General features: G+C 44.0%; 1 protein-coding gene across 1 annotated transcript in view; it reads left to right on the forward strand.

Moving 5' to 3' along the window:
- The first annotated feature begins 7,990 nt into the window (after positions 1-7,990).
- The window catches only part of Fam184a (family with sequence similarity 184 member A), a 114,983-nt gene continuing 96,993 nt past the window's right edge, over positions 7,991-25,980 (forward strand). The window contains exon 1 of the mRNA XM_052164273.1: positions 7,991-8,275. Within this exon, the coding sequence (XP_052020233.1) occupies positions 8,105-8,275 (171 nt within the window). The 5' untranslated portion in view covers positions 7,991-8,104. The remainder of the gene's footprint in view (positions 8,276-25,980) is intronic.

Below are 25,980 nucleotides of genomic sequence, written 5' to 3' on the forward strand. Positions count from 1 at the left end.
TAAAGAAGGAAAAGCCAGAGAGAGGAGGAGATGGTCATTAGATGGGATGGACCATCAGGAGCACTTAGCCAAGAGATGTACACTTTGAGGATAGCATGATGGAGCAGAAGCAGCTCAGAAGAGACCATATTGGCATATGACTGGCATTTGTGTGGGTGTTAACAGGTGGAAAATTAGAATAGCTCAGTCAAAAGTGGGGAAGAACTTTATTAAAGCTCACAGCACACATTGCACCTAACACAATAATTGTGGGTGACTTCAACACTGCACTTTCCTCAATGGACCGATCAGGAAAACAGAAACGGAACAGGGACACAATGAAACTAATTGAAGCTTTGGACCAATTAGATTTAACAGATATATATAGAGAACATTCTATCCTAAAGCAAAACAATATATCTTTTTCTCAGCACCTCATGGTACCTTCTCCAAAATCGACCATATAATTGGTCACAAGACAGACCTCAACAAATATAAGAAGATCGAACTAATCCCATGCCTCCTATCAGATCACTATGGAGTAAAAGTGGTCTTCAATAGCAACAAAAACAACAGAAAACCCACATACACGTGGAAACTGAACAATATTCTACTCAATGATACCTTGGTCAAGGAAGAAATAAAGAAAGAAATTAAAGACTTTTTAGAACTTAATAAAAATGAAGACACAACATACCCAAATCTATGGGACACAATGAAAGCAGTGCTAAGAGGAAAAATCATAGCCCTGAGTGCCTCCAAAAAGAAAATGGAGAGAGCATACACTAACACCTTAATGACACACCTGAAAGCCCTGGAACAAAAAGAAGCTATTTCACCCAGGAGGAGTAGAAGGCAGGAAATCATCAAACTCAGGGCTGAAATCAATCAAGTAGAAACAAAGAGAACCATACAAAGAATCAACAAAACCAGGAGTTGGTTCTTCGAGAAAATCAACAAGATAGATAAACCCTTAGCCAGACTAACCAAAGGGCACAGAGACAGTATCATTTTATATTCTAACCAATAATTCACAAGAGATAAGTGTATTAATTTCCCCATTTAATACTTACTACTTTCTATTTTCTTGCCATTTAGTTCGGTTTTAGAAATAGCCATCCCAATGGGAATGAAGTGGCATCTCACTGAGATTTGTTCTAATTTTCCTGATGGTTAGCGATATTAAGCATCTATCATTGTACTTTCGTCTTGGTAATTTCTATAGATTTTGGAAAAATGACATTTCAAGCTTTTGCCTATTTTTAAAATTGGGCTCTTTGTTTCTGGGTTTTTATGAATTATCTATATATTCTTGATATCAACCCATTGTCATGTATATGACCTGAAAATGTTTCCTTCTGTTGAAAAGACTTCCATTTCACTCTTGAGTGTGCCTTACTCTGCCAACAATTTTAATCTTTTTTTTAATTTTATTAGATATTTGCTTTATTTACATTTCAAATAGTATCCCCTTTCCTCATTACCCCTCCAAAAACCTCCTATCCCAACCCCATCCCTCTACTTACCAACTCCCCTCCCCTCACACTTTCCTGACCTGGCATTCCCCTACATTGTGAGGGCATCAAGTCTTCACAGGACCAATGGCCTCTCCTCTCATTGATGTCTGAAGAGGTCATCCTCTGCTACATATGAAGCTGGAGCAATGGGTCTCTCCATGTGTGCTCTTTGGTTGGTGGTTTAGTCCCTGGGAGCTCTAGGGCTACTGGTTGGTACATATTATTGTTCCTCCTATGGGGCTGCAAACCTCTTCAGCTCCTTGGGTCCTTTCTCTAGCTCCTCCATTGGGGACCCTGTGCTCAGTCCATTGGCTGGCTGTGAGCCATGGATTTTAATCTTAATGACAACCAATTTGTCAATTTTCAACTCATCGCCTGAGTTTTCATCTAGAATCATCATATTCTTCTGTCTGTCTCTGTCTCTCTGTCTCTCTCTGTCTCTCTCTGTCTCTCTGTCTCTCTGTCTCTCTGTCTCTCTCTCTCTCTCTCTATCTGTGTGTGTGTGTGTGTGTGTTCTTTCTGTCTCCCTCCCTGCCTCTCTACTCCCCATCAGGTGTCTCTTTGTCTCTGTTGGGCCGGTCCTCCCTTCCCCCCTCCTTCCCTCCCCTGTCACCTCCCCTCCTCTCTTCCTCCCTCTTCTTTCTCTCCCTCTGCCTTTCTTTCTCTCTCAGCCTTGGTCTCTCTGATAAGGTCTTGTTACATTATCCTGGTTTTCCTGAATCAGGGTCCCCACTAGCTCCTGGCACGAAACACTGCACCAGCTGCACTGACTTTGGAGCGCACATTTCAAACCTAATTTTGATTCTTCTGATTCTTAATCAGATATGTTATTGATTGCATTCCTGGCTGTGATTTTGATTCTGAAGTGCTGTAGTCTGGAGTTTATCTAGGTTTTCTGGGACTGAAATAAACACAATTTTACAAGCTTAAGAAAAAAAATATAAAAATGGTTACTTTCATAGATCTCTCATCAATTTTATAGCCGTCTTATTTGTTCCCAGGATCCTTCTTCATAAGGTCATGTAAACTTCACCTGCTTCATCATTAATTAGCTGTTGCAACTATGAATAAACTTTTCTTCACTCCCCAACAGCAATCATTGGTGTGGAGACCACCTCTGGGTAGACTCCCTGTGTAGACAGACCAGGCTAGCCTCAAACTCACAGAGATCTGCTTGCCTCTGCCTCCCAAGTGCTGAGATTTAAGGTGTGCACCACTATGCCCATTTAAAAATCATTCTGAATATATGAGACCATTTAAAATCATTCTGAATATATACACATATCGTGACTGAAATGTTAGCGTAAAAAAGATAAGACAGCCTAAGATAACTGTAGTGAAATAATATCAGAAAAAGGTTTACTTATAAGTGACTTTCAACTATTGTTCAGTGAATGAGAAAAAACCTGCCAGGTGTGGTGGCACAAGTCCACAATATTAGCACAGAGGAGGCAGGTGCAGAAGGGTCATGAGTTTGAGACCAGTATGAACAAAATAACAAATTCCAGGCATGCCTGGACTGCATGGTGAGATCCTATTTCAGTAATATCCAGAAATTGAGGTTTAGTATTGTTATGCTTTATAATGTGGAATAATGCAGCGGGACAGAGTGCCTTGGCAGGCCTGGTCAAGATGTCCCTCTGAGGAATTACACCGTATGACAGGCCTAGTATAAAGAAAGTTTATTGGGAGAGGAAAGGGAGCCTGAAAAAAATCAGGTAGAGGCAGAAAAGGGGCGGGGGCAGAGGAGAACAAAAAGAGAGAGGAGAGAGAGGAAGAGAGGGAGATGCTGGCCAGGAACATGTGAGAACACAGAGAGAAAGATGGAGAGACTGAAGAAAGGGGAAAGGGAGAAGTGTGCTAATGAATGGTCTTTTTACAGCCTGCTGCACCTGGCTCACACCAGGTGGAGGCAGGTAATGATGTAAGCTGTTGCTAGGTCACTGTTGCTAGGTTTCTGGGAGGAACCTGGTGGGACAGCCTATAAGGCAACACATATACTATATAATTCTAGCTCCCCTATTAGTTGGTTTGAAAATTTGGGTAACTCTACATTTCAGTGTGTACAAAACTAAGAGATTAGACTCCAAATTCCCTCCCAACTCTAATAGTTAATAATTCTTTTAATTTAATGTTTATTCCTCTGTCTGCTTGCAGGGACTTCCTCTGTACCAGCCTGTACCTGTGCTGGACCAAGGCTCTTGGTATGAACCGTGGGTTCTTGGGTGTTATCCCACAGGCCTGATGTTTCCACCCACTGCAGATGATTCCTCCTCAGAGAGAAATTCTAGAATGTGCCAGATGATAACTTTTACCATTGTTTGCCTCCCATCTCTACATAAACCGCTCTAGACAGTAAGTGCATAGAGAAAGAGAGTAATCTATCTCATGGACAGTTTTGGAACCTCCAGTCTTAAGACCTGCAGACCCATTTGTGGGTGGCTCTGGTGTGTCTGGAAGACAGTGACAGCGGCAAGCATGTGGCAGAACAAACTTGGTCTTGTCAAGACCGCAAGTGAAAGCAGAGGCTGTGGTCAGACAAAGAGCATCTTACAATCTTCATCTGTATTGAAGGAGCCAGGCCCTTAATATATGGGTATTGGAGGGATGTTTATCCAAACTGTAATACCCACCTACCTTGATGCATTGTTTCCACACAGAAGCATGTCTTCTGGAGTCCTCTTGAAGGCAATTGCATTTATTTTTCTATTCTGGATTTGGTTATAGTTCCTCTTCTGTATTGTACTGGAGCAAAGATGTCCTACAGGCATCTCAAAGGTTACCACATCCCACGCTGAATATATCTGTCCCTACTATTCCTTTTCTGAGGCGACACTCTTGAGTGCCCTGTTTCATCCAGCCTGAATGTACTGTTCACCTTTGCCCACCCTTTCCTTTATCTTATCACCAACATATCTAAGGTGGCAATTCCTCATGTCTCATCTACTAGGGACAATGGATTCCTCATCCACACAGGTGTCTCTGTGGTCCATTCTCCTCAGTCACAAGAATTTTGGACCAGAAATGCAAATCCAATTATTTCGTTTTGCTTGCTTAAGGCTTTTCAGGGGCTCATCCGTGTCATCAAAATAAGGTCACAAAGTCTTATTGTCAAAGCACATGAATTCACCTGCTCTGCCACACTAATATTCTGGCCTCCCTTTCAAACCTTGCTCTAGCCACAATGCACCACCTGATGTTTCCTAAATAGGCTATTCTTTTTTCGACTCTGTCTCTAGGGCTTTGGCTTTGTCACTCTCAGAGCTCATTTTTCCTTCCCCCTCTCTCCAAAACATGCATCTTTCAGCAGCTTATTTAAGTACTACCTTTTTGTATGTTGTGAAGCCTTCCCAGACACCCCAAGCCTAACTTAAGTGCATTGCTCCCGGAGTTCCTTTAAAACGCCTTCGTGGTGTTGCATATTCTTTACCAGTCCGTCCCCTCCACTACACTGTTGCCATCCTTAGGGCAGATACTGATCTTCAGCCTCCACACCAAGAAGTCATAACTCTTAGTGATGACTTTTGAATAACCTCTCATGATAGAAGCTGGTACTGCAGGAAGATTTGTCTATCTGGCACCCCTCCTTTTCTCTAGTGTTGTACACACCTTATTTAAAAGTAAGCCTCTGTGTTATGGGAGCATGAGGGTGTCATAGTATACTTTACATCATTGTGATTATTTGATAATAAACATAATTCTATGTAAAGTGGCCGATTTATTCATTACCTATAGGGAAAATGTCAAATTCATAGAACACTGGACATCTTCTGAGCGTAAAGCGTAGGGGTGGGTGGATTCTTTTGGCTTAAAGTAGTGATGGCAGACACTTGTGTGCCACAACTTCTAAGTCAGAGATGGAAGATGCAGGTACCTGGTTCCTTTAGGAGGAATTGTGGAAAGGAGAAGAAGGTGCAGGGACTCAGTTGATGCTACATATTGGTCTCTGCATTTCCTGTGCTACGCTCTTCCTACTCTGTTACAGGGACAGAACTCCCAAACACCTCTCTTGCCTCAGTAAGATATGAATATACAAATCTAGTGAACATTTTTTTTTATTGGTAATGAGAAGAACCAGAGATTGCTAACACGGTGGGGTTTCCTCTGCCCCAAATGTAATTAAATAATACAACTTTATCTCAGGTCCAAAGGAAACTCAATTCCCCAACCTCCAGAAGGCCATCCGTCTATCTAGAGATGAGCTCAGCCTATAGGACTATATGGGAGGATTTCTTGGGGTTAGATAAAAGCCAACATTCCTCGGGGAACTTGTGAAGCTGGTTCCCCTCTGCCAAAAGGAACCACTTCTCCTTCCTCTGGCAGAAGGGATGTATGGCTACCTGTGGTGCCTGTCAGAATATCAGAGCTCATGATGGCCGCCCGGCTCCCTCAGTGTCACATGCGCCTGTTACATTCAAAGTCCACGCTAGCATCCCAGCCCCTCTCTCTCCTCCCCTGCCCCAAACACCCTCCAGCTCACAGGCTTCCCCCACCCCTAGCTACCAGTTCTCCGTATAACCTCACTATTCTCGCATTGCGTTGTCCTCTCTCAACACTCTATCCCTGCTTCTTTCATGACGGTCTCTCTATTCTCTGCCCACTGCCAGTCTCTCCTTTCTGGCAGATCGCCCTGGCCATGTTCAGTCGTCTTTCTCTGCCTGCTCTGGACTCTTCAAGACATCGCTGGCTGTTCTCAAATATCTAAAATGAAAACCTTCCCTTAACCACATCGCAGAGCCATGGTGTCACCAGTTTAGATAGTTTCTAATTCTCTTCATCTTATTCAATGAGTGCTTAAGAGAGCAGAAAATGCACACACGTTTCTCATTGCCTGCCCGATTCAGAATGCTAGAACTAAATTCTATTTCTGGAAGGTCTACTACTGAAGTACCGAGCGCCTTGCATCTGGCAGAAGATGCTATCGGTTTTGATCTTCCCTTCTGGAACTCTTAACAGATCTGGAAATGTTTTAGGATCCTAGTCAATCTGCATTCTGTTTAGTTTTTGTCACATTCAGATACTTTGGTAGTTCGGCCCTCGATTCAATTTGCTAGCGCATTCAATTTTGTGTGGTGGCTACTCACACGTTAAAGAGGAATTGTATGAAGTGGAGGAACTCAGTTCCGAAAAACTGTATGGAAAACGTAATTTTCAAAATATAAGTATACTCCTATAAAGTTCATATTCACATTAACCTAAAAGGACCCCGCTTCAACACAGGATATATGTTTTTGTTGTGTATAAGTCATTTTACCTAGAAGGGCAGAGATGCTGAGAAAAGATCTGTATAAAGTAATATATTTAGCAAGGTGAAAACGTGCACGCAATGCCAAATCTTGATACAGTTCCCAATCCTTAAAGGCAGACATCTTGTTCCCTTGTTCGGTTCTCCCCTCTATATCCCAGTCCAATTCTAATTCCTAGCCAATTATATTTTATATTTAATTGTTCCAGGCTTCATCACACCGAGAAGTGGGGTACAGCTGACTGTAGAGATATACATAGGCGCTTGGCATTGCTTCATTCTAGCCTGGCACACATTAGATAATTGTGACCCTGAAATGCTTGAGTCTCGGTGATTTTGAGAAGACCAATCGCGTGTAGGATTACGGATCTCCCTCTGTTTCACTACCACTTCTCCGGTGTAGAGATGCTTGACCTTAAGTTCCTATATTCCTGTTGCTGGGCCCACACACAAAAGGCACGTGCAGCTGTCAAGCTTCCTGCTTGTTGCTAAGCAAAGGTCACCATCAAATTCTTATTTTGTTTGGACGATTTTTTTAAAACACTAGATTGCACACTCAGGCAGGGCAATAGCTAATGGTTGCAGAATGCGGTGAGTGGGTAGGTTAAGGAGCTGGCAGCTGTGGGTCTGTGTGATGAAAAGTAAAACAACGCTGCGGGATGCTGTGGGAACTCTCGAGCTGCGGGGTTGTAAGGCCCCGTGCGACTGTGATCTGGAGGCCTCGGTGGGGCAGGGCGTTTAGTGTGGGGCTGAATAGCCATGTAGCTACCGGAGTGCGGAGGGACAAGTGCTAGTGGCTAGAGGGCCGAGAGGTGCAGGGCTGCAGATTGCGGGATCGCAAATTTGCAGGTTGCAGGGACGCGGAGCTATAGGCTGGATGGAGGCTTGAGGATCAGAGTTGGGCTGCGGACTGAGGAGCTGCAGGTTGCGGGGTGGAGGGCTGCGGGGCGGGGAGCTGCGGGGCGGAGCTTGACTGCGGGGAAATGACGTGGCCACCCTCGCGCGCTCGCCGAGCCCCGAGCCGCGCGTCCTGGTAACGGCGCTCGGCGGCTCCCGCGTCCCCGGCCCCGCCTCCCGCCGCTGCAGCCCGCCCCGTCTCCGCCTCCCTCCGCAACCCCGGCGGCGGCGGAGTCTCGGGGCCCGGTGGCCGCTGCTTGCGGGACTCTAGCCGCGACGTCGCCAAGCCGAGGCAGGGGGACGCGGCCGTCGCGGGCGGGCAGGGGGTGCTGGCTGCGGGGACCGGAGGGCACGGGCCGGCGGGTCGGCAAGCGGTCGCCCGGGCTGTCGCCTGTCCCGCGTCGTCGCTGCGCCGGCCTCGCCCCGCGCACGGGGGCAGGTGCCCCGGCTGGGGTCTGCCGGGAAGATGGCGACCCCGGGCATGAGCTGGCAGCAGCATCAGTATTACGGTAGCTCCGCGTCTGGGCCGGCCAAATTTGCGACCTCCCCGGCTGCCGCGCAGCTGGCCGGGCACAACATGGACTACAGCCAGGACATGCACCTGAAAATGAGCAAGAAGATCGCTCAGCTCACCAAGGTATGGGGTGCTGGGGCTCGGGGTTCAGGAGGGGCTCCTAAGAGAAGCGACAGCCCGAGTTGCCTCCTGGCCCCGCCAAACTTGGGTGGAACGCTGGCCACCTAACTTGAGCTAGACCCGCACACCGCACCGCGGGATTTACAGGGCTTGCACTCCATTACCGACTGGGGTAACCTGCACAGCGCACACGAGGACTTACTTTCTGGGTTCCACAGTAGTAATGGACTTTTCCTGTTGCTTAAATGCCTCTGCCAAGGGCTGCACGAAGGACCGCGCTACAGTACCCGGTGAAGTACTGTACTGGTTTACCTACTATGACCTGGAATTCTCAGAGTTAATCGGTGTCTGCTACTGGTTACACTGTAAATGAGAGAATAAACTTCCCGAGGCTATTCAGAAGACTGTAGGAGGGTAAAACATACCTTGCGTGCCATTTTAGGGATTTAATGAGTCATTCCTTACTTAACCCTCACAAGATGTCAAGTAAGGTTTATTAGATGAATCACACTGTGTTCGCATTTAGTAAATGCTCCATCTTATCAGAAGACCTTCTCAAGAAGCCCATGGACACATCACCTGCACAATGTTCCAAGCGTAGCTCAGGGTGGTATGTCCGTTAGTGAGTCCTTTTTCGAATTTAGTCAACACTGATCGTGAGGGTTGCTTTTGTGTAGCTCTTAACCAGCAGTTTAACGCTGTGTGGAACCGATCTGGGGGTCTCTGGAAGTCATTCGTGGTGACCAGGTTCCCTAGGACTGTTGCAGTGTTGAAGAGGAAGGTGGGCTTGAGGAGGGTCACTGCTTGATAACCTCTTGAGATCTGACTCAACCCCATCATACAATTTCACTAGAGTTTAAAGAGGGGCAGAGGCACACTTGTGAAAAGGGAAATGAAGAGATGGGGGAGGGGAACGGATTCAGTAAAGCGATGTGAATGATGAGTCAAACAAAGATGATGCAAAGGAATGAAGGGATGTAGAGAAACACAAGATGGAAACATCAAAAGCCACGTGATCGTGACTCTACCCATGCAGAGCAACAGGACCATTTGTGGAGTTGCCTTCTCTTTTGGATTGTTTGCCTTTGGTCTAAGCACCGTCCTAAGAGATGCTGCACATACCGTTGGTCCTGTTTGCTTTCGTGAAGGGTCCTCAAACCCAGAATGGAAGGTGTAGGATGTAACTGTGGTAGCCGCATATTATCAGAGCATTTACATGATTGAGGCTAAAAGTCCGGACTCCTAGATAGTGTGTTTCATCTTTAGAATGCTGGTAGCCACAGTGATGCTCATGGATTTCCTCTTGGTTTTTCTTGCACCGTGTCCACAACATCTGTGTTCTTATTTTAGATTGTAACTCTCCGAGACTCCTGTGACTAACACTCCATAGGTTAGAAGTGGGATTCTGTATTTAATAAAAGCTGTTTTTCTTCAGTAAACTTTCTCCCTTTCTATTCACACTTTCAATTTCCTGTCCCTTTTTTTTCCCCCAGTAAAAGCAATTCAGCCACCGCTTGCTCAGGTGGGATATTAAGGGAATGATGCTATCTTTCTTCCAACTATCATGAGCCAGGTGCTGCTGGCCCCGGGCTGCTGCTACTGCTGAGGGTTGCCCACACTCTGATATCCTGTAGTTACTGTATCTAACCTCCTGTCAGCTTGGAAGGGCTGCAGACATTTAGTCCGTGGTAGTAGGCTTTCGGTGTAACACAGCTGACATTTTAGATTGGGCAGTTTCCAATCTAGGGGGCTGTCCTGTGAGGTTCAGAGATGCTTAGTAGCATCCTTGCAAACTGTGGTTATAAGTTGCACATGCCTCTCCCCTACACTTAGAAGTGACAATAGATAACTCCACAGAAATGACCAAGTGTTCCCTGGTCAGGATAGTGTAGGATGTTGGTGAGGGATGGTAGCCATGAGTTTTACTGAAATGTCTAAGGCTTCCCCGGCCCCAACCACTGGCCTTTATATTTCTTAAGGTAAAGCCTGCCACTGAAACAGTCTAATAACAGATCCATTTCAGTCTGCCTCACAAACCTTAAAAAGCCGTTTCCTTTATTTATCACCTTAGAAACTGTCAAACTTTGTAGTTGCTTATGCTTGTTGTGAATAGTTATGTCGTAAACCTTACATCACGAATGTGCATGTAAAAGGATCGTTGGAAGTTAGATGTTCCATTGTATCTGCTGCCTGAGATTTTCATAAAGCGTTTATTAATGAGTTCCTATCAGTAGGAGGCAAATAAAATAGAACTATGGTTGGAATTTGATTTTAGCTTTTGTTTCAAAATAATGTACTGGTGAGATAACCATTGGATTAGGAACCTGGGATTAAAGAAGAGTTCTGTTGATAAAGTGCTTGTCTGTGAAAATTGAGGACCTGTGTTTGGTCCCCAGAACCCACATTAAAAAAAAAATCTGGGGTGCACCATACATTTTGAATCCCAGAGCTTGGGGAGCAGGAAGCAGGAGGATCTGTGTGGCTTGCTAGACAGCTAGTCTAGCTAAAGCAGCCAACTCCCGGTTGAGGTAAAGACCCAGTCTCAAAGAATAAGATGGAGGGTGATTGAGGAGGACACCTGGTGTCAGCTCTGGCCTCTATGCATATACACGTGTGCAAGTGTGCACACGACACACATATACCACCACCACCAACAACAACAGCAACAACAACAACAACCAAAGAATCAAATGGACTCTCACCAGCATTAAAGAAACAGCACGATTAAGAGCTCGCTTTGCTGATCTCACATACTATCTTAGTTAGAAAGTTGTTGACCTTGAGTAAGTCATTAACCCTGAGCCTTACTCCCCTATTGTGACTTGGTGTCACAACAGGGATAACAATAGGATACAAAGAGAGTTGTAATGGCATGTGGCATCTCTTAATTAAAAGTGCCACTAAAAATACTTACTTTATACCAACAAAGTATTAAGGAAAAATGGGCTAGATACTTTTAAACTTTTTTAAAGGAGTGTTTTGCTTTAATTTAAATCCATTTTTTTAAAGGACAGGCTCTCACTATTTAACTCAGATTAGCCTCAGAGTAACAGTGACTCCTGAGTTCTGCGCTTGATAACCTCATCGACACTGTAGTTATTTTAAATGTTTCCCATTCAGCTCTATTAAAATATGTATAGCAGATCATCTATTGAATAACAGTTTCAAGGTTTCACATCTTGATGAGGCTTATTTGATTGTCTTTCCACTCAGTGTCTGGGATCACACCCAGAGCCCTGGAAATGCTACGCATGTACTCTGCCCCTGAGCCATAGCGCCCGGCCCTTCAGCATATTTGTAATGAATGAAAATACGCAGAGCGTGATATTTGCTTAGATTCTGTTTCCTAAGAATCCAGGAGAGCAGCCTTTTCAAGACAAGAATAGCAGTTCTTAGCGGACATTTTATACACAGGATCTTTACTAAGAGAGTGAGGGGCAGGGGGTACAAAACAGTCTATCTGCTTGTTACTGAGGAGTATTCAGGTCGTTTATGTGAAGAGTTGCAAATGAGTGCCGAATTGTTGGTTGACTCCCGTGTTGTGGCATGTTTCTGAAATTGTTAATGGCTAATTTCAAGGCAAGGGAGAGGCCAAATGGATTCTGTTGTAATTTGTAAGACCCCGATTCTGTACTTGCCCCTCTGTTGACTGCTTAGAGACTTATACAAAAAGCAGAGCTTGAACAGGGCAATGGTGGCACACACCTTTAATCCCAGCACTTGGGAGGCAGAGGCAGGCAGATTTCTGAGTTCGAGACCAGCCTGGTCTACAGTAAGAGTGAGTTCTAGGACAGCCAGGGCTACACAGAGAAACCCTGTCTCAAAAAACCAAAAACCAAAAACAAACAAACAAAAAAACCCAAACCAAACCAAACCAAAAAAAAAAAAAAAACAAACCAAAAAAATAAAATAAAATAAAAAAATAAAATAAAAAGCAGAGCTTGGAGACGCAGTTACGAAACAACCTTGTTAAACAACCTTTATCCTTGCCCACCCGCTCCAACCTTGCGTCCCTTTAAATTTACTTCTTAGGACTGAATCATTTTCTGCTACTCGTGGACTTGATTTTTCTAGTTATCCTCAGACAATATAGATCATTCTCAAGTTACTAGGTAACAGAAGTCTCAAATTTATCAATGCATCCAGTGCAGACCATGCGATCTCCTGGGCAGACATGCGTGCAGGGGAAGCTCCCAGTGCTCAGTTGACCCTCTTCAGCCCTGCCTCTTGCAATGGGGAAGGGATTTCATGGACTTTTTTTTGCTTCTGGCGTGCATGCCTGTATTTATTCTCTTCACAGAGTCTGGTCATAGATTCAGGTCGGCCATCTTTCTTGGTCTCAATGTTTCCCCGCCCAGCTTCCTCTCATCCTGTTGATGAGGCTTTTAGGGGATGGTTCCGGTGCCAGGTCCAGAGCTCTTCACAGTGCTTGAAGTGTCACGACGCTCTCTAAGTGGCCCCCTCAAGACTGTCTTCTCAGCTTCAGTGTGGGAGAGGCATCTTTCCTGAGATGCTTCTCTGTATCTTCCCTAAGGAACACCAGATGCATTCTGGGATCTCCACAGAGCTGCTCCTCACAGCAGCCGGCATAGGGGGTGTCCTGCCTCAGCGCCTCAGCCCGGTTTAACTTTTAGTCTTCCTCCTCTGGCATTTTAAAGAGTGCTTCTTCGGCCACCTGCTTTGGAATGCTGCTTGACCGCCTTTGTCTCTGAGTGGAAAGTTCTGTTTTCCTCTCTTGCTGTTTTAGCTTGTACCTCTTTAGGTAACAGAGCTTTTAGTACACCTTGTCGCTTACAGTTATAACTCGCAGATGGTAGAGTATGAGATTGAGGAAAAGCCTTCTGTTTGGTCTTTAGCCTCACGCCTGTCCCTTTCAGTTCCCAGCGGTGGCCTTTGCACCTGGAGCTGCCCTGACCAGTTTGGTCCTTTGGGGACTTCCTTCCTCTGAAGGTTTCTAGCATTTGTTCCTTTTATTCCTTATTTGATACTTAGGGACGAAAATTGGTCCCTAGTGTTCATCATGTTCATGACTGTACGCATTCCCCTTATTTGATTGTTGGCTGTGCAGCTGTAGGGACCGGATCTTTTATTTCCTGTAGCTTCAATATGAAAACTTCTCACAGTATATACAAGTTGCTGAGTATTTGTTGAGGAGGTGGTAATAGGAAAGGAATTTTGTTGTGAAGTGGAAAAAGTATTTTTGAGAATTGTATCTGCTGCTTTCCTGGGTGAGCTGTTAAAATCATCTCAGCCATTTAACATTAAACTATTGATAAGAGCTACCCGAACTTCATTTTCGTATAAGAAAAAAGTAAAGTCTTTGTCTAAAATTTGACATTGTCATTTCAGAATGCAATTGGTGTGCTGGTTTCATAGATAACTTTCTTTTTAAAAGTCTTGGGATCGTTTGGAACTGTTTATCAACGTTCTAAACAAAAATGTATTTATGCAGTGGGACGACTGGTAAACATATCAAGCAGTTCCATCTTCTCTTCATAGATAAACCGATTTTATGTATTTATTTTTCAGATTATAATGTCATTACGTCATTTCACTTCCCCCTTCCTCTCTCCAGCCCCTCCCGTGGGCACTCTTGCCCTTCCCTGTGGTTTAACCAGTTTGGGCCCTCTCCCCTTGGAGAGGGTTCCTCCCACTCTCCTCATTCTTAACTGCATGTAGGTCTTTGCTGAGGGCCCAGGCGTCCTGAGCTTTTCTGTTCTATGTTATTGAAGTCACCCTTGTTTAGCCCATATTTATCTGGTTATTGTTGGTGAGACTTACGGCTGTAACTTCTCGGACATTTACAGCAAACACAATCCCACCACAAACTCTCTGCTCCCCCGGGGTGCTTACAATGTCTCCACCCTCTCTTCTGCAATGACACCTGGCCCATAGGTACAAGAGTTGCTTTATAGACCTGTCAGTTAAAACTGGGGCCCACAACTCTGCATTTTGATTGGTTGTGGCTTCCAGTCAGGCTCTCTGTTGCAAAGTAAAGTTTCCTTGATGAAGGATGAGGACTACACTTACCCATGGGCATAAGGACAAATATTTAGAATGCAGCTAGGGCTTATGCTGGTTGAATAGAGTGGTGCTCCTCCAAGATCCATGACTTCACTTGCACTGAATCGTTGGCTAGGTTTTCAATGCTAGGTTTGATTTCCCTTGTGTTGAGTTAGTCTCAAGTCCAATTAGAAAGCTGTTGGTCATCATTGGGGTAAGTATGCCACTACTGTACCCTTATTGTGCCATGCTGGGCACTGTGTGGCTCCAAGGCACCATAGCTGGGAGAGACTATTGGTAGCTTTCCTCTGTGAAGGTTGCATGGAGCCTTCTGGTACCATCAAAGCTAATCCTCAGGGAGGAGGCTTTCGGGGTCAGACCCAGCTCAGGTCCTCTGGGTGCTGTGTCCAAAATACAGTGTCTTCAGAAGTAGGCTTGTAGCTTCCACCTTTGGGAGGTAACTGAGAGTAACCGAAGTAGTCTAAAATGTTTGGGGAATCTCATATGCAACCCTGCAAAAGAGGGCTCCTCATGCCTGGTGTTGGGACTCTTGTTAGATTGTCTCTGACTCTTGGGGGAAGTACTGTCAGCCTAGATGGGGAGATTTTATTTAAACTATGTATGTATGTGTTTTGTGTGTGTATGTGTGTATACATATATGTATGTGTGTGTATATATACACATATATGTATGTATGTATATATGTATATGTATGTACAGACTCATATGCATTATAGATATATTTATGTAGATACACAGTAATATGATTCCTTATGACTTTTTCAGACATTCTTTGTTATTTTACCCTCTGCTCCTTCTGTATTTATCTCCCTCTCTAATTAAAGCGCCCCCTATTTTCCCATTTTCCCCTTCAGATACCTTGTACTTGCTTTTCCTCTTTCTGCTGCCCCTGCCCACACAATGGCCGCCTTTACTCCCCTCCCCCACACAATGACCCCCTTTATTCCCCTCCCCCACACAATGGCTGCCTTTACTCCCCTCCCCCACACAATGGCTGCCTTTACTCCCCTTCCCCACACAATGGCCCCCTTTACTCCCCTCCCCCACACAATGGCTGCCTTTGCTCCCATCCCCCACACAATGGCCACCTTTACTCCCCTCCCCCACACAATGGCCCCCTTTATTCCCCTCCCCCACACAATGGCTGCCTTTGCTCCCTCCCCCACACAATGGCCCCCTTTACTCTCCCATACTTTGTACTTGTTCGGGTTATAATCTTTCTCTGTTTTTAAGAATGAGATACTGCTGCATAAATGTCTAGTTTGGGTTTCCAAGCTTCTACCGTTAAGTAGCCTCACAGCATAAACATCTGGCTGTTTGAGCACACGCTAGCACACGCCAACTGCAGCCCCCTCCTTCTCCCATGTCACACCGCAGCTCTCCCATTGTCTTGTGCAGTAGCGTGGACATAATAGTCTAGTCAGAGCTGAGTGGATTAATTTCTGTGATTTGACTAATGCGCACGAATGCATGCTATCCAGAGAGGTGTCGTCATGGAGCCCTGCAATCCTAGCACGTGGGAGCCAAGGCAGGAGGATTGTGATGAGTTTGAGGCCATCCTTAGTTCCACAGTGAGTGTCAGGCCGGTCTGGGGTCCATAGCAAGTCCTGTTTCAAAAATAGAAACAAACAAATGAAAAGCTACACTATCCTATTAATTGTCCACACCCACCCCCTTTTTTAGAAGGGGCATAGGAAGGATAGAACTGCCTTTATAGTTAAAGGAAGAAACTCTGGACAAAATTTTAGTCTCTAGCTGAAACCACTCATGTACAGACACAGAGGTTGAGGATCCAAAATTATGGGGCACTTATATGGCCTGTCAGGACTTAAGCTCGGGTTCATAGATGGTTCTGGTGTGGGCAAATGAATTTACAAGCCTTTTTTTTCCCCCTGAGTTTTCCCTCTTTCCAGTTTTATTTAAGAGGTCACTGTTTTTTTCAAAAAAATTATTTATTCACTTTATATTCCTGTTCACTGCCCCTCCTCCCAGTTACCCTCTCCCACAATCCTTCCTCCCACCCCTTCCCCTTCTCCTCTGAGAGGGTGGAACTCCTTCCCCCCAGCCAGGTATCCCCCCCATCCTGGCATATCAAGTCTCTGTGGGGCTCGGCACATTCATTCCCACTTACAGGCAACCCTTGCTCCAGTGGATAGCTCCACTCCAATTGTTTGGGACATACATGAAGACCAAGCTACACATCTGCTACATGTGTGTGTGTTGGGGGGTGGCAGTTGCTAGCACCAGCCCATGTGTGCTTTTTGGTTAGTGGTTCCATCTCTGAGAGCCCCAAGGGTCTAGGTTAGTTGATTCTGTTGGTCTTCCTGTGCAGTTCCTATCTCCTTCCAGGCCTACAATCCATCCCCCAACTCTTCCATAAGAGTCCCCAGGCTCCATCCACTGTTTGGTTGTAGGTCTCTGCATTCCCTGAGTCTGCTGCTGGGTGGAGCCTCTCAGAGCATAGTCGTGCTAGACTCCTGTTTGCAAGCACAGACGGGTACCATTAATAGTGTCAGGGACTGGTGCTTGCCCATGGGATGGCTATCCAGTTGGCCTGGTTATTGGCTGGCCACTCCCTCAGTCTTTGCTCTATCACCCTTCTCTGCATTTCCTGTTGACAGGATAAATTTTGGTTTGAATATTTTGTGAGTAGGTTGGTGTCCCTATTGCTCCACTGGGGTTCCTGCCTGGCTACAGGAGGTGCCCTCTGCAAGTTCCATATCCCCAGTGCTGTGAGTCACAGCTAAGGTCACCCCCTGATTCTTGGGTGCCTCCTTTATCCAAGGTCTCTGTCATGTCCTGGGGATGTCCCCCCAGATCATCATTCCCATCCTTTGCAGATTTCCATTCATTCTCATCTGGGAGGTCACAGTTGTTATTTCTGTTACTGGAGCAATATTTTGCATACCATCCAAACCAACAGATATTTGATAATATTGAAACCAATCTTCTTCTTACCCACACTGTAGTCATTTTCTAGATTTAAGGCTCTGGAGATAGTTCAGTTGGTAAAGCATTTGCTGTGCCAAGCATCATGCCCAGAACCCAAGGGGAAAACCAAGCCAGGCATGGTATTGTATGCTTGTAATCCCAGAAGCAGTGAGGCAAAGAGAGGTGGGTAGGTGAATCCCCAGGGCTCACTGGTCAGCTAGAGTAGCCTAGTTGATGGGTTCTAGGTCAATGAGAGACCCTATCTCAAGAAAGGAAGGAAGGAAGGAAGGAAGGAAGGGAGGGAGGGAGGGAGGAAGGAAGGAAAAGAAAAAGGCCTAGTGCCTGAGGAACAACCTGCCTGAAGCCCTCCCCCACTCCCTTCCTCTATGTTAGGTAAATGTCATATAATTTTTGCGTTTTCATTGATGATGACTAAATTGCAGATTTATAAAGCTGTTAAATGAATTGACTGAGAGGTTGTCTTGCTCTGTGTGGATATTACTACTGTAGTAATTTGAATGGTTTTTTTGTTGTTGTTTTATTTTTTGTTGTTGTTGTTTGGTTTTTGGATGCTCGCTTAACTGTGTTGTTACTTAGCCACAATTCCTTGAAGGCTATAAACCAGAAAGCTTCCAGTTTTTAACACGTTGTTCCTTTTTTATCCATTTGCTTACAAAACCTTCCATCTGCCTCTTCCTACCAACCCCTCGAGGAATGGGATGGGCCATCAAGATTCAGTTGTTCCGTGTCCATATATGTGTGTGTTTCATGAGTTATAGTAACCAGGTGAATTGAGTGATGTCAGCTGCTGCACTCTCAATTCTAAAATGATGAGTGTCTCTGGAAAGCTTGGATCTCTTCCATGTGACTTGGGCATGAAGAGGAACCTAGGTCTTCAAAACCTAGTTAGATACTGGGTGGCAAAGGAACCTACTGACGAGATGCTGTCATTTTGTCCTGTGAGCGGATCCTGTGAGATTTCAACAACAAAACAAGAAACCCTCCTCTCGTAAACATCCAGATAATGTCAGTGTGATGCCGAGACTGGTGTGCTTCACAGGAATTTACCCAAACCACTAGTTTTTGTTACAGACCATTCATCTGCTGTGGGATATCCAGGGTCCTCTGGTCCAGGAAGGCACAGGTCCGGCTGAGATGACAGACAGAACAAACCACACACACACAGAGGCGGTTTGAACTGAATGTATTTTGGAGCTCTAAGGCAAGGATTTTTATACAGGAAGAGTTGGTATTACCATTTCAAAAGATGTAGCCAGTGGGGCAGGCACAATTATCATAGCCATTTGGTCCAAGGAAATGCAACATCAGGAACAAAGTTTCTCAAGAAACAGATACAGAGGATCAATTTACAGATGCCATCAAACTTCCTGATTAGAATACAGAGTCACTTATATTTTACAGCAAACCTTCAAAGAGTTTGAAGTTTCTTATACCACCTGGGTCTTAACAAGTTCTTGTGAGAAATCCTTATCTAACATTTAGCCTTTTACCTTGTAAAACAAAAAAACTTACTGACTAAATTAATGCTTTCAGTACCAGAGTGCCCGAGCCATCCTCATATATATACGCACAGCCATAAAAACCTGCATGTGGTTGGAAGGTAGTAATTATGTAAACAACTATGAGGCAAGGCACTGAAATTCTAAAATGGGGGTTGGCGATCAGTGAGTTGACTTCAAAGACCGGATTATCAGCCAGGCCTTAGGAATCCCGGTGAAGAGAGAAAAGGAGGAAGTCAAGGCAAACTGCTACTTGGGAACTAAGGGCCCATCTTAAATAGCCAGAAAGTAAGAGAGTACAATAAATTGCCAGGTGAGATTATCAGCTTCCACAGCTTCCAGAGAGTTCCGTTTTTCCCAGGAGGCATTTCTTTTCCGCCTCTGTCTGTAAAATATCATTTTTACAGACATCACTGGGCCACCGCGGCAAGTTTTTTTACTGTAGAAAGTTTCTGTCCTACAGATCCTTTGTGACTATGAGGGACATTAAGGAGCTGTCACAGTTGGTGCACAGTAGGCGTTTTTGGAGGTAGACACCTGCAGGGAACATTTGGTATCTGAATTTAGCATTAAAAATGTAAAACAATGTTATAAATGATAGCTTGGTGGAGGGTGTGTTGCCATCTGGTTTCTTTTAAGCCTATTTTAGCCATTTTAAGCCTCTTTTAGATCACCTGGTAACCAGTTGGTTCTTTGAAATATTGCACATTGAGTATCTCTTATCCAACATGCTTGAATTAGAAGTGCTTCAGATTTCCAAGATTTTTATTTGGACATATTTGTGTAGATTTTACTGGCAGAACATTCCTACCTCAAAAAGTCCGGGATGCTCCAAAATTCAAAATGTTTGAGTTGCTCGGCAGTGTTCACAAAGCTTTTAAGAGTTGGGTACAGCGTTTGCCTGTAGGCTGAGCTATGAGAGAACGTTTGGCTAGAGGATTGCCTGAGCTCATGAGTTTGAGACCAGCTTGGATAGTACTGAAACCCCGTATGGGAAAAAAATAAACAAAGAAAGGAACTGCTGAGATTTGAGAATATTTCAGATTTCAGTGTTCAGAAGACAAAGATCTTCACCTTGTCCTGGAAAACCGCAGCCAATCACTTCTTGTCCGACAGTGAATTTTGGAATTGCCAGCCTTTGCACATGGGAGATTGCCAGCTGTAGTCAGTGTTTGGGTATAATTAAAACATCTGAGGCCGAAGCCAGTGTTGTAGAAAATATTTTCTTAGCTGTTGCTAAACTGCATCCACAGACAGCTGTCATTCGTAGACCTTGAGCTCGTAGCATTAAGACTTTCATCCTTCCTGCCAAAACTGGAGCAAAACCACATGGGAAGTCAAGTTGGATACGTACGTGTGTGTCCTGTTCCTCTTGCTTCTGAAACTCTGATGTATATATACATGGGGTCTCAAAGCTCCGTAGTGCCCCTGGAAGATGGAATAGCAAACACTAATGGCCAACCATGACATGTGAGGTGGGAACTTCAGATTTAGCTCAATCTGGAAAATTCAATGTCTCCATAAACACTAAGCTAAGCACTTTTAATTACTTACTTCTGTTATTTACTACCATATTTGGGATAGGGAAAATAAAATACTGATCATCTGTATCATAACATTTATGAATAAATTATGAGAATCCTACTTATACTATTTTCATACTATGGACACCTTTTTCTGTTTGTAGTAGAAAGTTATATAAATGTTCTGGTCAAGCAAAGAAACTTTGTTTCCTAAACACTTCCTTAATAAGGTTTTGGCACCCAGATTTGTACATTCCATTTGGTGGTTACGAATCTCCTTGGTGTATTTAAACAGGGAGTAGAAAGAAAGAACGGAGGGAGTGAGTTCAGGAAATGTGGGAGTTAGTGTATCTGTGTGGGGGGCAGAGTGGCACCCCAGGAGAGCTGCACAGTGGTCATCAGCCAGTCAGAGCCATGGCTCCCTTATCCCTGTGTGAATGTGAGTTACAGCCTCTTTGTGTGCTGCCTTGCAGTAAATGTTTTCACCTCTCTGGACCTCACTGTAAATTGACATTAACAGAGTGTAGTGCGCAATTGCAAAGGTCAAATGAGATAATTTATGTAGGCACGAGGCGGTCAATAAATGTCAAATCCTGTGCGCCTCAGTCCCCCACTCCGTCCCGGGCTTAGCCTCTGCCAACACTGTCTCTAACCCAAAGTGTGTTTTGTTTTGCCCGTGGTCTCTTGGATGGAGAGGTGTCTCCCATCGTTGGCAACCATAGCTAGAAGCAAAGGCCGAGGAGTAATGAAAATCCGGTCAGTTCTCATTATTCAAAGCAGGTCGAATTCCATAGTCTGAGTTATCTGGCAAATTAGAAACAGGTTGGTGACAACCCCTGCTCTCTCGTGTCCTTAACATGTCAGCACGCAGTGCCTTTAAACATGTCTGCCTGAAACACACGTTGTGCGTCATTGGTTCAGCGGACACTGAGTTTGCTGTGTAATCCATGTCCAAATGGAGCTCATGTAACACACTGTGCGTCTTAGGTTTAGAGTTAGGTACACATGTTAGCAGGTGGGTGAAATGACAGGTGTGAAAGATAGGCTATATCTGAAAACAGGCAGACTTCTGCATCCCCTTAGCCCTGGCTCTGGCTTTCGGCCGTTGTTATGGGTCTGTGTGACTGTACCTTTCTTCTTACCACTCTAACACCCTCCTGTCATCACGAGTATGACTCCTGTCGTTTCCCCAAACACTCGGTGGTAAGAAGAATGGAAGGGCTCCAGGAGGCAATGATATTCATGAAATGTTGCTACTTGCATGTTAGTTGTATCTTGGATCTGTCACCATTGTCCTATTCAGAGAAAGGGACACAACATATAATTTATTTCAAAACCCAGACTGAGGGTGAGGGAGATGGCTCAGAGGGTAAGGACACTCGCTGTCAAGCCTGACAACCTGAGTTTGAGTCCTAGAAGCCACATGGTTGAAGAAGAAAACCAAGTCCCTCCCGTGAGTTGTCCTCCAATCTCCCCGTGTGCACTGCGGCATGCGCCCTCACTCCAGTTATACACATCAGCTTTACAACTGCTGTGTGGCTTTGGGAACTGTGATGGGAAGTGAAGCCGTGGAGGTCTGAGTGCGAATGCCCCCCATAGACTCTAAGGCTTGAATACTTAGTCCCAGGTGAATACTTAGACCCTGATTGAGTCCGTTGCGGAGGGGTGGTCTTGTTGGAGACGTATGCCACTGGGGGTGGGCTCTGAGGATTTAAAGCCAAATGCCATTCCAAGGTGTCTTTCTCTACTTCCTGCCTGTGTTTCATGGGAGCTCTCAGCTGTCCCTGCCAGTGTGTCTGCCACTTACTGCCACTATTGTCAGTTGTAATTGAACTCTTAGCTCTCTGGAACCATAAGATCCTATAATTTGCTTTGGTCGTGGTATCTCATTATAGCAATAGCACAGTATGGCTAACATTAAACTAATAAACTGTGTGTGTGTGTGTGTGTGTGTCTAAGGGAGCATTGCAATGCAATGCAGTAATCCCTGGAAGGTATTGGGATGAGGCAGGTTGAGCGATAAAGCTGTGTTAATTGAACCCCCATATTTATCTTGTCCTATGGGGTTGCTACTGGATTCCACAAGGAAACTGGGTGCTAGAGACTTTCAGTGACTTGCTCTGGGCCAGGCTTTGAATGGAGCTAGGATCTCAGCCCAGACATGTCTCACTGCCATGGTGGCTTTGTAGAGGGCAGTTAGGTGAATGCCCATATAAGTCATTGGCAGGTCTATGAAGAGTTAGGTGCCATGAGAGAGCGGCTTGTGGTGAGGAAAACCTGGGACTTTGGTTGGAAGATCAGCTTCAGTAAGGAATGCGGCAGAGAGGGATTCTGAGTTTGTAGTTATTGTTTGGATGATTATTATTCAAATGCTGCCTTGGGTTCTAAAGGATATTATAAGGGCAGGTTGGGATGATAGTCTTTGGGTGGGGGTGGGGGTGGGGTGGGGGGAAGAACCATGTAATGGGGATGGACGATGAAATTTAGCTTATTCAATACATCCCACAATCAATGGGCTACATGAAGTAGAATAATATATGGCCATGAATGCAAAAGCTTAGTCAGGGTTTTTAAAAACAATATTCTTTTATTATTTTAATTCCGTATGTGTTGGGCGGGGGGTCTACTTTCCTTTTTTTTTTTTTCCTTTCCTGCTAGACAAAAATTCCAGAAAAAGGGCCAACCTTGTTTTTAGGAAGTTTTCTGATGGTTTAAACTGCTGTAGCCCTTAGAGATCAGACTCATTGACTCTCCTGGAGCTGGAGTTAAGACAGTTGTAAGCTATGTGGAAAGGCTCAGGTCCTTTCCAAATAGTACTTGTTCTTAAGCTGGGCCATATCTCCAGCCATATATACTCAAAATTCTGTAAATGTTGGAAAGTAGCTCAAAAATTATAGGTATTGAACAAATGCTAATGAATAATTCTAAAGCTTTAAAGCAAGATTGTGATGTATTTAACTGGAACTATGAGAGTAAATATCCTTCTATTTTAATGAATCTATTGACACAAAATTTCTACACATTTGGTCATGTTAAAAATGTTGAATTCAGCATTGTGGGGCATAGCTGTATTTGGCATTGGGAAGGCTGAGACTTGAGGCTAGCCTGGGCTACATCATGACCATGGGCATCTTTCTATTTTCTGTTCCCCTCTTCCATGACTTTCTTTGGTGTTTAAAGTTTTCATCTTCAGAGCCTTCTAGCTTCTCGTTTAAGTTTGTCCCTAGCCTTTTTAGAGGTATTATAAATGAACTTGCGTTCTTGATTTTTCTTTTCTCATTCTTTCTGTGCAAAAATGATTACTGATTTTTGTTTGCTGATCTGTATCTCATCACTTTTCTAAGTCTATTTATAAAAAGCTAACGGTCTTTTGCTGGTGGCCTTCAGGACTTTCTGAGCAGGCTTATGTCACCTGCAGATGACTTCTTCCTGTGAAGGTTATCTTTATTGTCAACGTGAGTGTAATTTAGAATTACCCTGGCATCACCTCCCCGCGTGTGTCTATATGAGGGTGTTTCCAATTCTGTTGAAAGGGGCAGGAAAGATTCTGAGCGGGGGAGGCACTGTCTCTCGGGTTGGGGTCCCAGAGTGAATGAAAAGAACACAAATGGACATCACCATTCATCTGTCTCTCTCCCTCCTGAGCATAAGGACTCTGTGACCATCTGTCTCACGCTCACTCCTGCCGCCTGCCATGCCTCCCATAATGTCATGAATTACACCCTCAAGCTGTGCCAAAATAAACCCTTCGTTAGGTTGTAAGTGGACATCTTACTTTTGGAACTTACCTTCGATGAAATCCTTTAAGTTCTTTTCCAGTCAGTCTGAGGTTGGCTCCGTGCTTGCCATCTTCAGCCTTTGTTATGTTGTGCTCTTTCGGGTCCTTATTTCTTCAGGGATTTTGTTTCCTGAGGAGTGATGGATTTCTGTGAAAGAACATTTGTTCATCTATTGTGGTGATTATGTGATTTGTTCTTCCTTGCTTCTGTTTATGCCCAGGATTAGACTTATTGACTTGATTATGTTGAGCCAGCTCTGCAAGCTAGCATCCCTAGAATCAAGGCCGTTTAACTGTTTTGTGTTACACACAATGTTGTGAATTTAGGTTGCAAGTGTTTCACTGAAGGATTTTTGCATCTGTGTTCATCAGTGATACTTCTCTATAGTTTTCCTTTTTTACTGAGCCCTCATGAGGTTTTGATATTAGGAAAATGAATCATAGAATGAACCTGGACCATTGTTTTCTTCCTATGATATGGACTTGGAGGTATATCAACGTTTGGTGCCTCATTGACCTAATAAAGGTTAGCAAAATACATCTAGTCCTGTGCTGTTGTTTCACTGTGAGATGTTTTGTTACTCTGTCATTTTGCTTATTATAGATTTGTCTAAGTTGTTCATAACATCTTGGTTTCATTTAGGTAGACTATACGTGTTTAAAAAATCTCCATTTCTTCTATCTTCTCTATAGCACTGGAGTATACATTTTCAAAATAATATCCAATGGTCCTCCAAATCTCAGTGGTCTCTGTTGTAATGTCTCCATTCTTGTCTCTAATATTATTGATTTGCATTCCTCTCTGGTTTGTTTAGTAATAGTAATCTTTTGTATATTTTCAAAGAACTAATTTGTATCAATGGTCTTTTGTATTAGTCTTTTAATGTTGATTCATTAAATGGAGTTTTATCATTTAATATTTTGTGTCTTCTATATTTGTTTTTAGTTTTCTTTGGTTTTGCTTTTCTATGACTTTAACAACCATTGTTAGGGTGTTTGACACCTCCTGTTTTTTTAAGTATAGGAACTTACAGTTTCATTACCCTCTTTCCTTTAGAACTGTCTCCACTGTGTTCCATGGGTTCTGGTATGGTATATTTTCATTTTTATTTCATTCTAGAAATTAAATTTTTTCCACTTAGATACTTTAGTCACCCATTGAGCATTGAAAAGAAAATTATTGTTCCTTGTCTGTGTTCTTGTTTCTTTTCATTTCACTGTAATATGGTAAAATCATGATTTTTTTCTTTCATATTTGTTAAGACCTGCTTTATTGTCTAATATATGTCTTATTCTGGAGATTACATGACTTGTGAGAAAAGTGTTTCTTCTTCATTTGTTGGACTCTGTAGAAGTCTGTTAGGCACATTTGATTCAGAGTATTGTTTAACACTGATAGTTCCTTGTTGATTTCTTGACTTGGGGACTGTCTGTTGGTGGAGTATGGTAAAGCCACTATTATAATTTTATCAGGGCCTATGTGTCCCCATATGTCCAATGTTGTTTATTTTAAGGACTAAGACAGTCCTACATTCAGTGCATTATACACTCTTCATCTCTTCTAAGTAGACTGGTCCCCTAATTAATATGTAATAGCCTTATTAGTCTCTTATTAATATTGTCAGGTTTGCTTTGCCATTTGTGGTTATATTTTATCCTTCCTACTTTCAGAGTCTATGCTTCGAATATCATTTTCCTGCCTTTCTGTTTTAGTTTGTGTATGCCATGGATGAGTTGAGTTTCTTGTAGATATCAAGTAGTTGGGTTTTGTTTGTAATCCAGCCCGTTAGTCTATTGATGTCACAAGCAGTCTGTCCCACTTGTGATCTTTGTGTCCCTAAAGGCCAGAAGAGGGCATCCCATCCCCTGGAAATGGAGTTTGAGATGGTTGTAAGCAGACATTCGGGTGCTGGGAATTCATCCTGGGTTCCT

The sequence above is a fragment of the Apodemus sylvaticus genome, chromosome 19 (genome assembly GCF_947179515.1).
Source record: "Apodemus sylvaticus chromosome 19, mApoSyl1.1, whole genome shotgun sequence".
NCBI classification, from domain to species: domain Eukaryota; kingdom Metazoa; phylum Chordata; class Mammalia; order Rodentia; family Muridae; genus Apodemus; species Apodemus sylvaticus.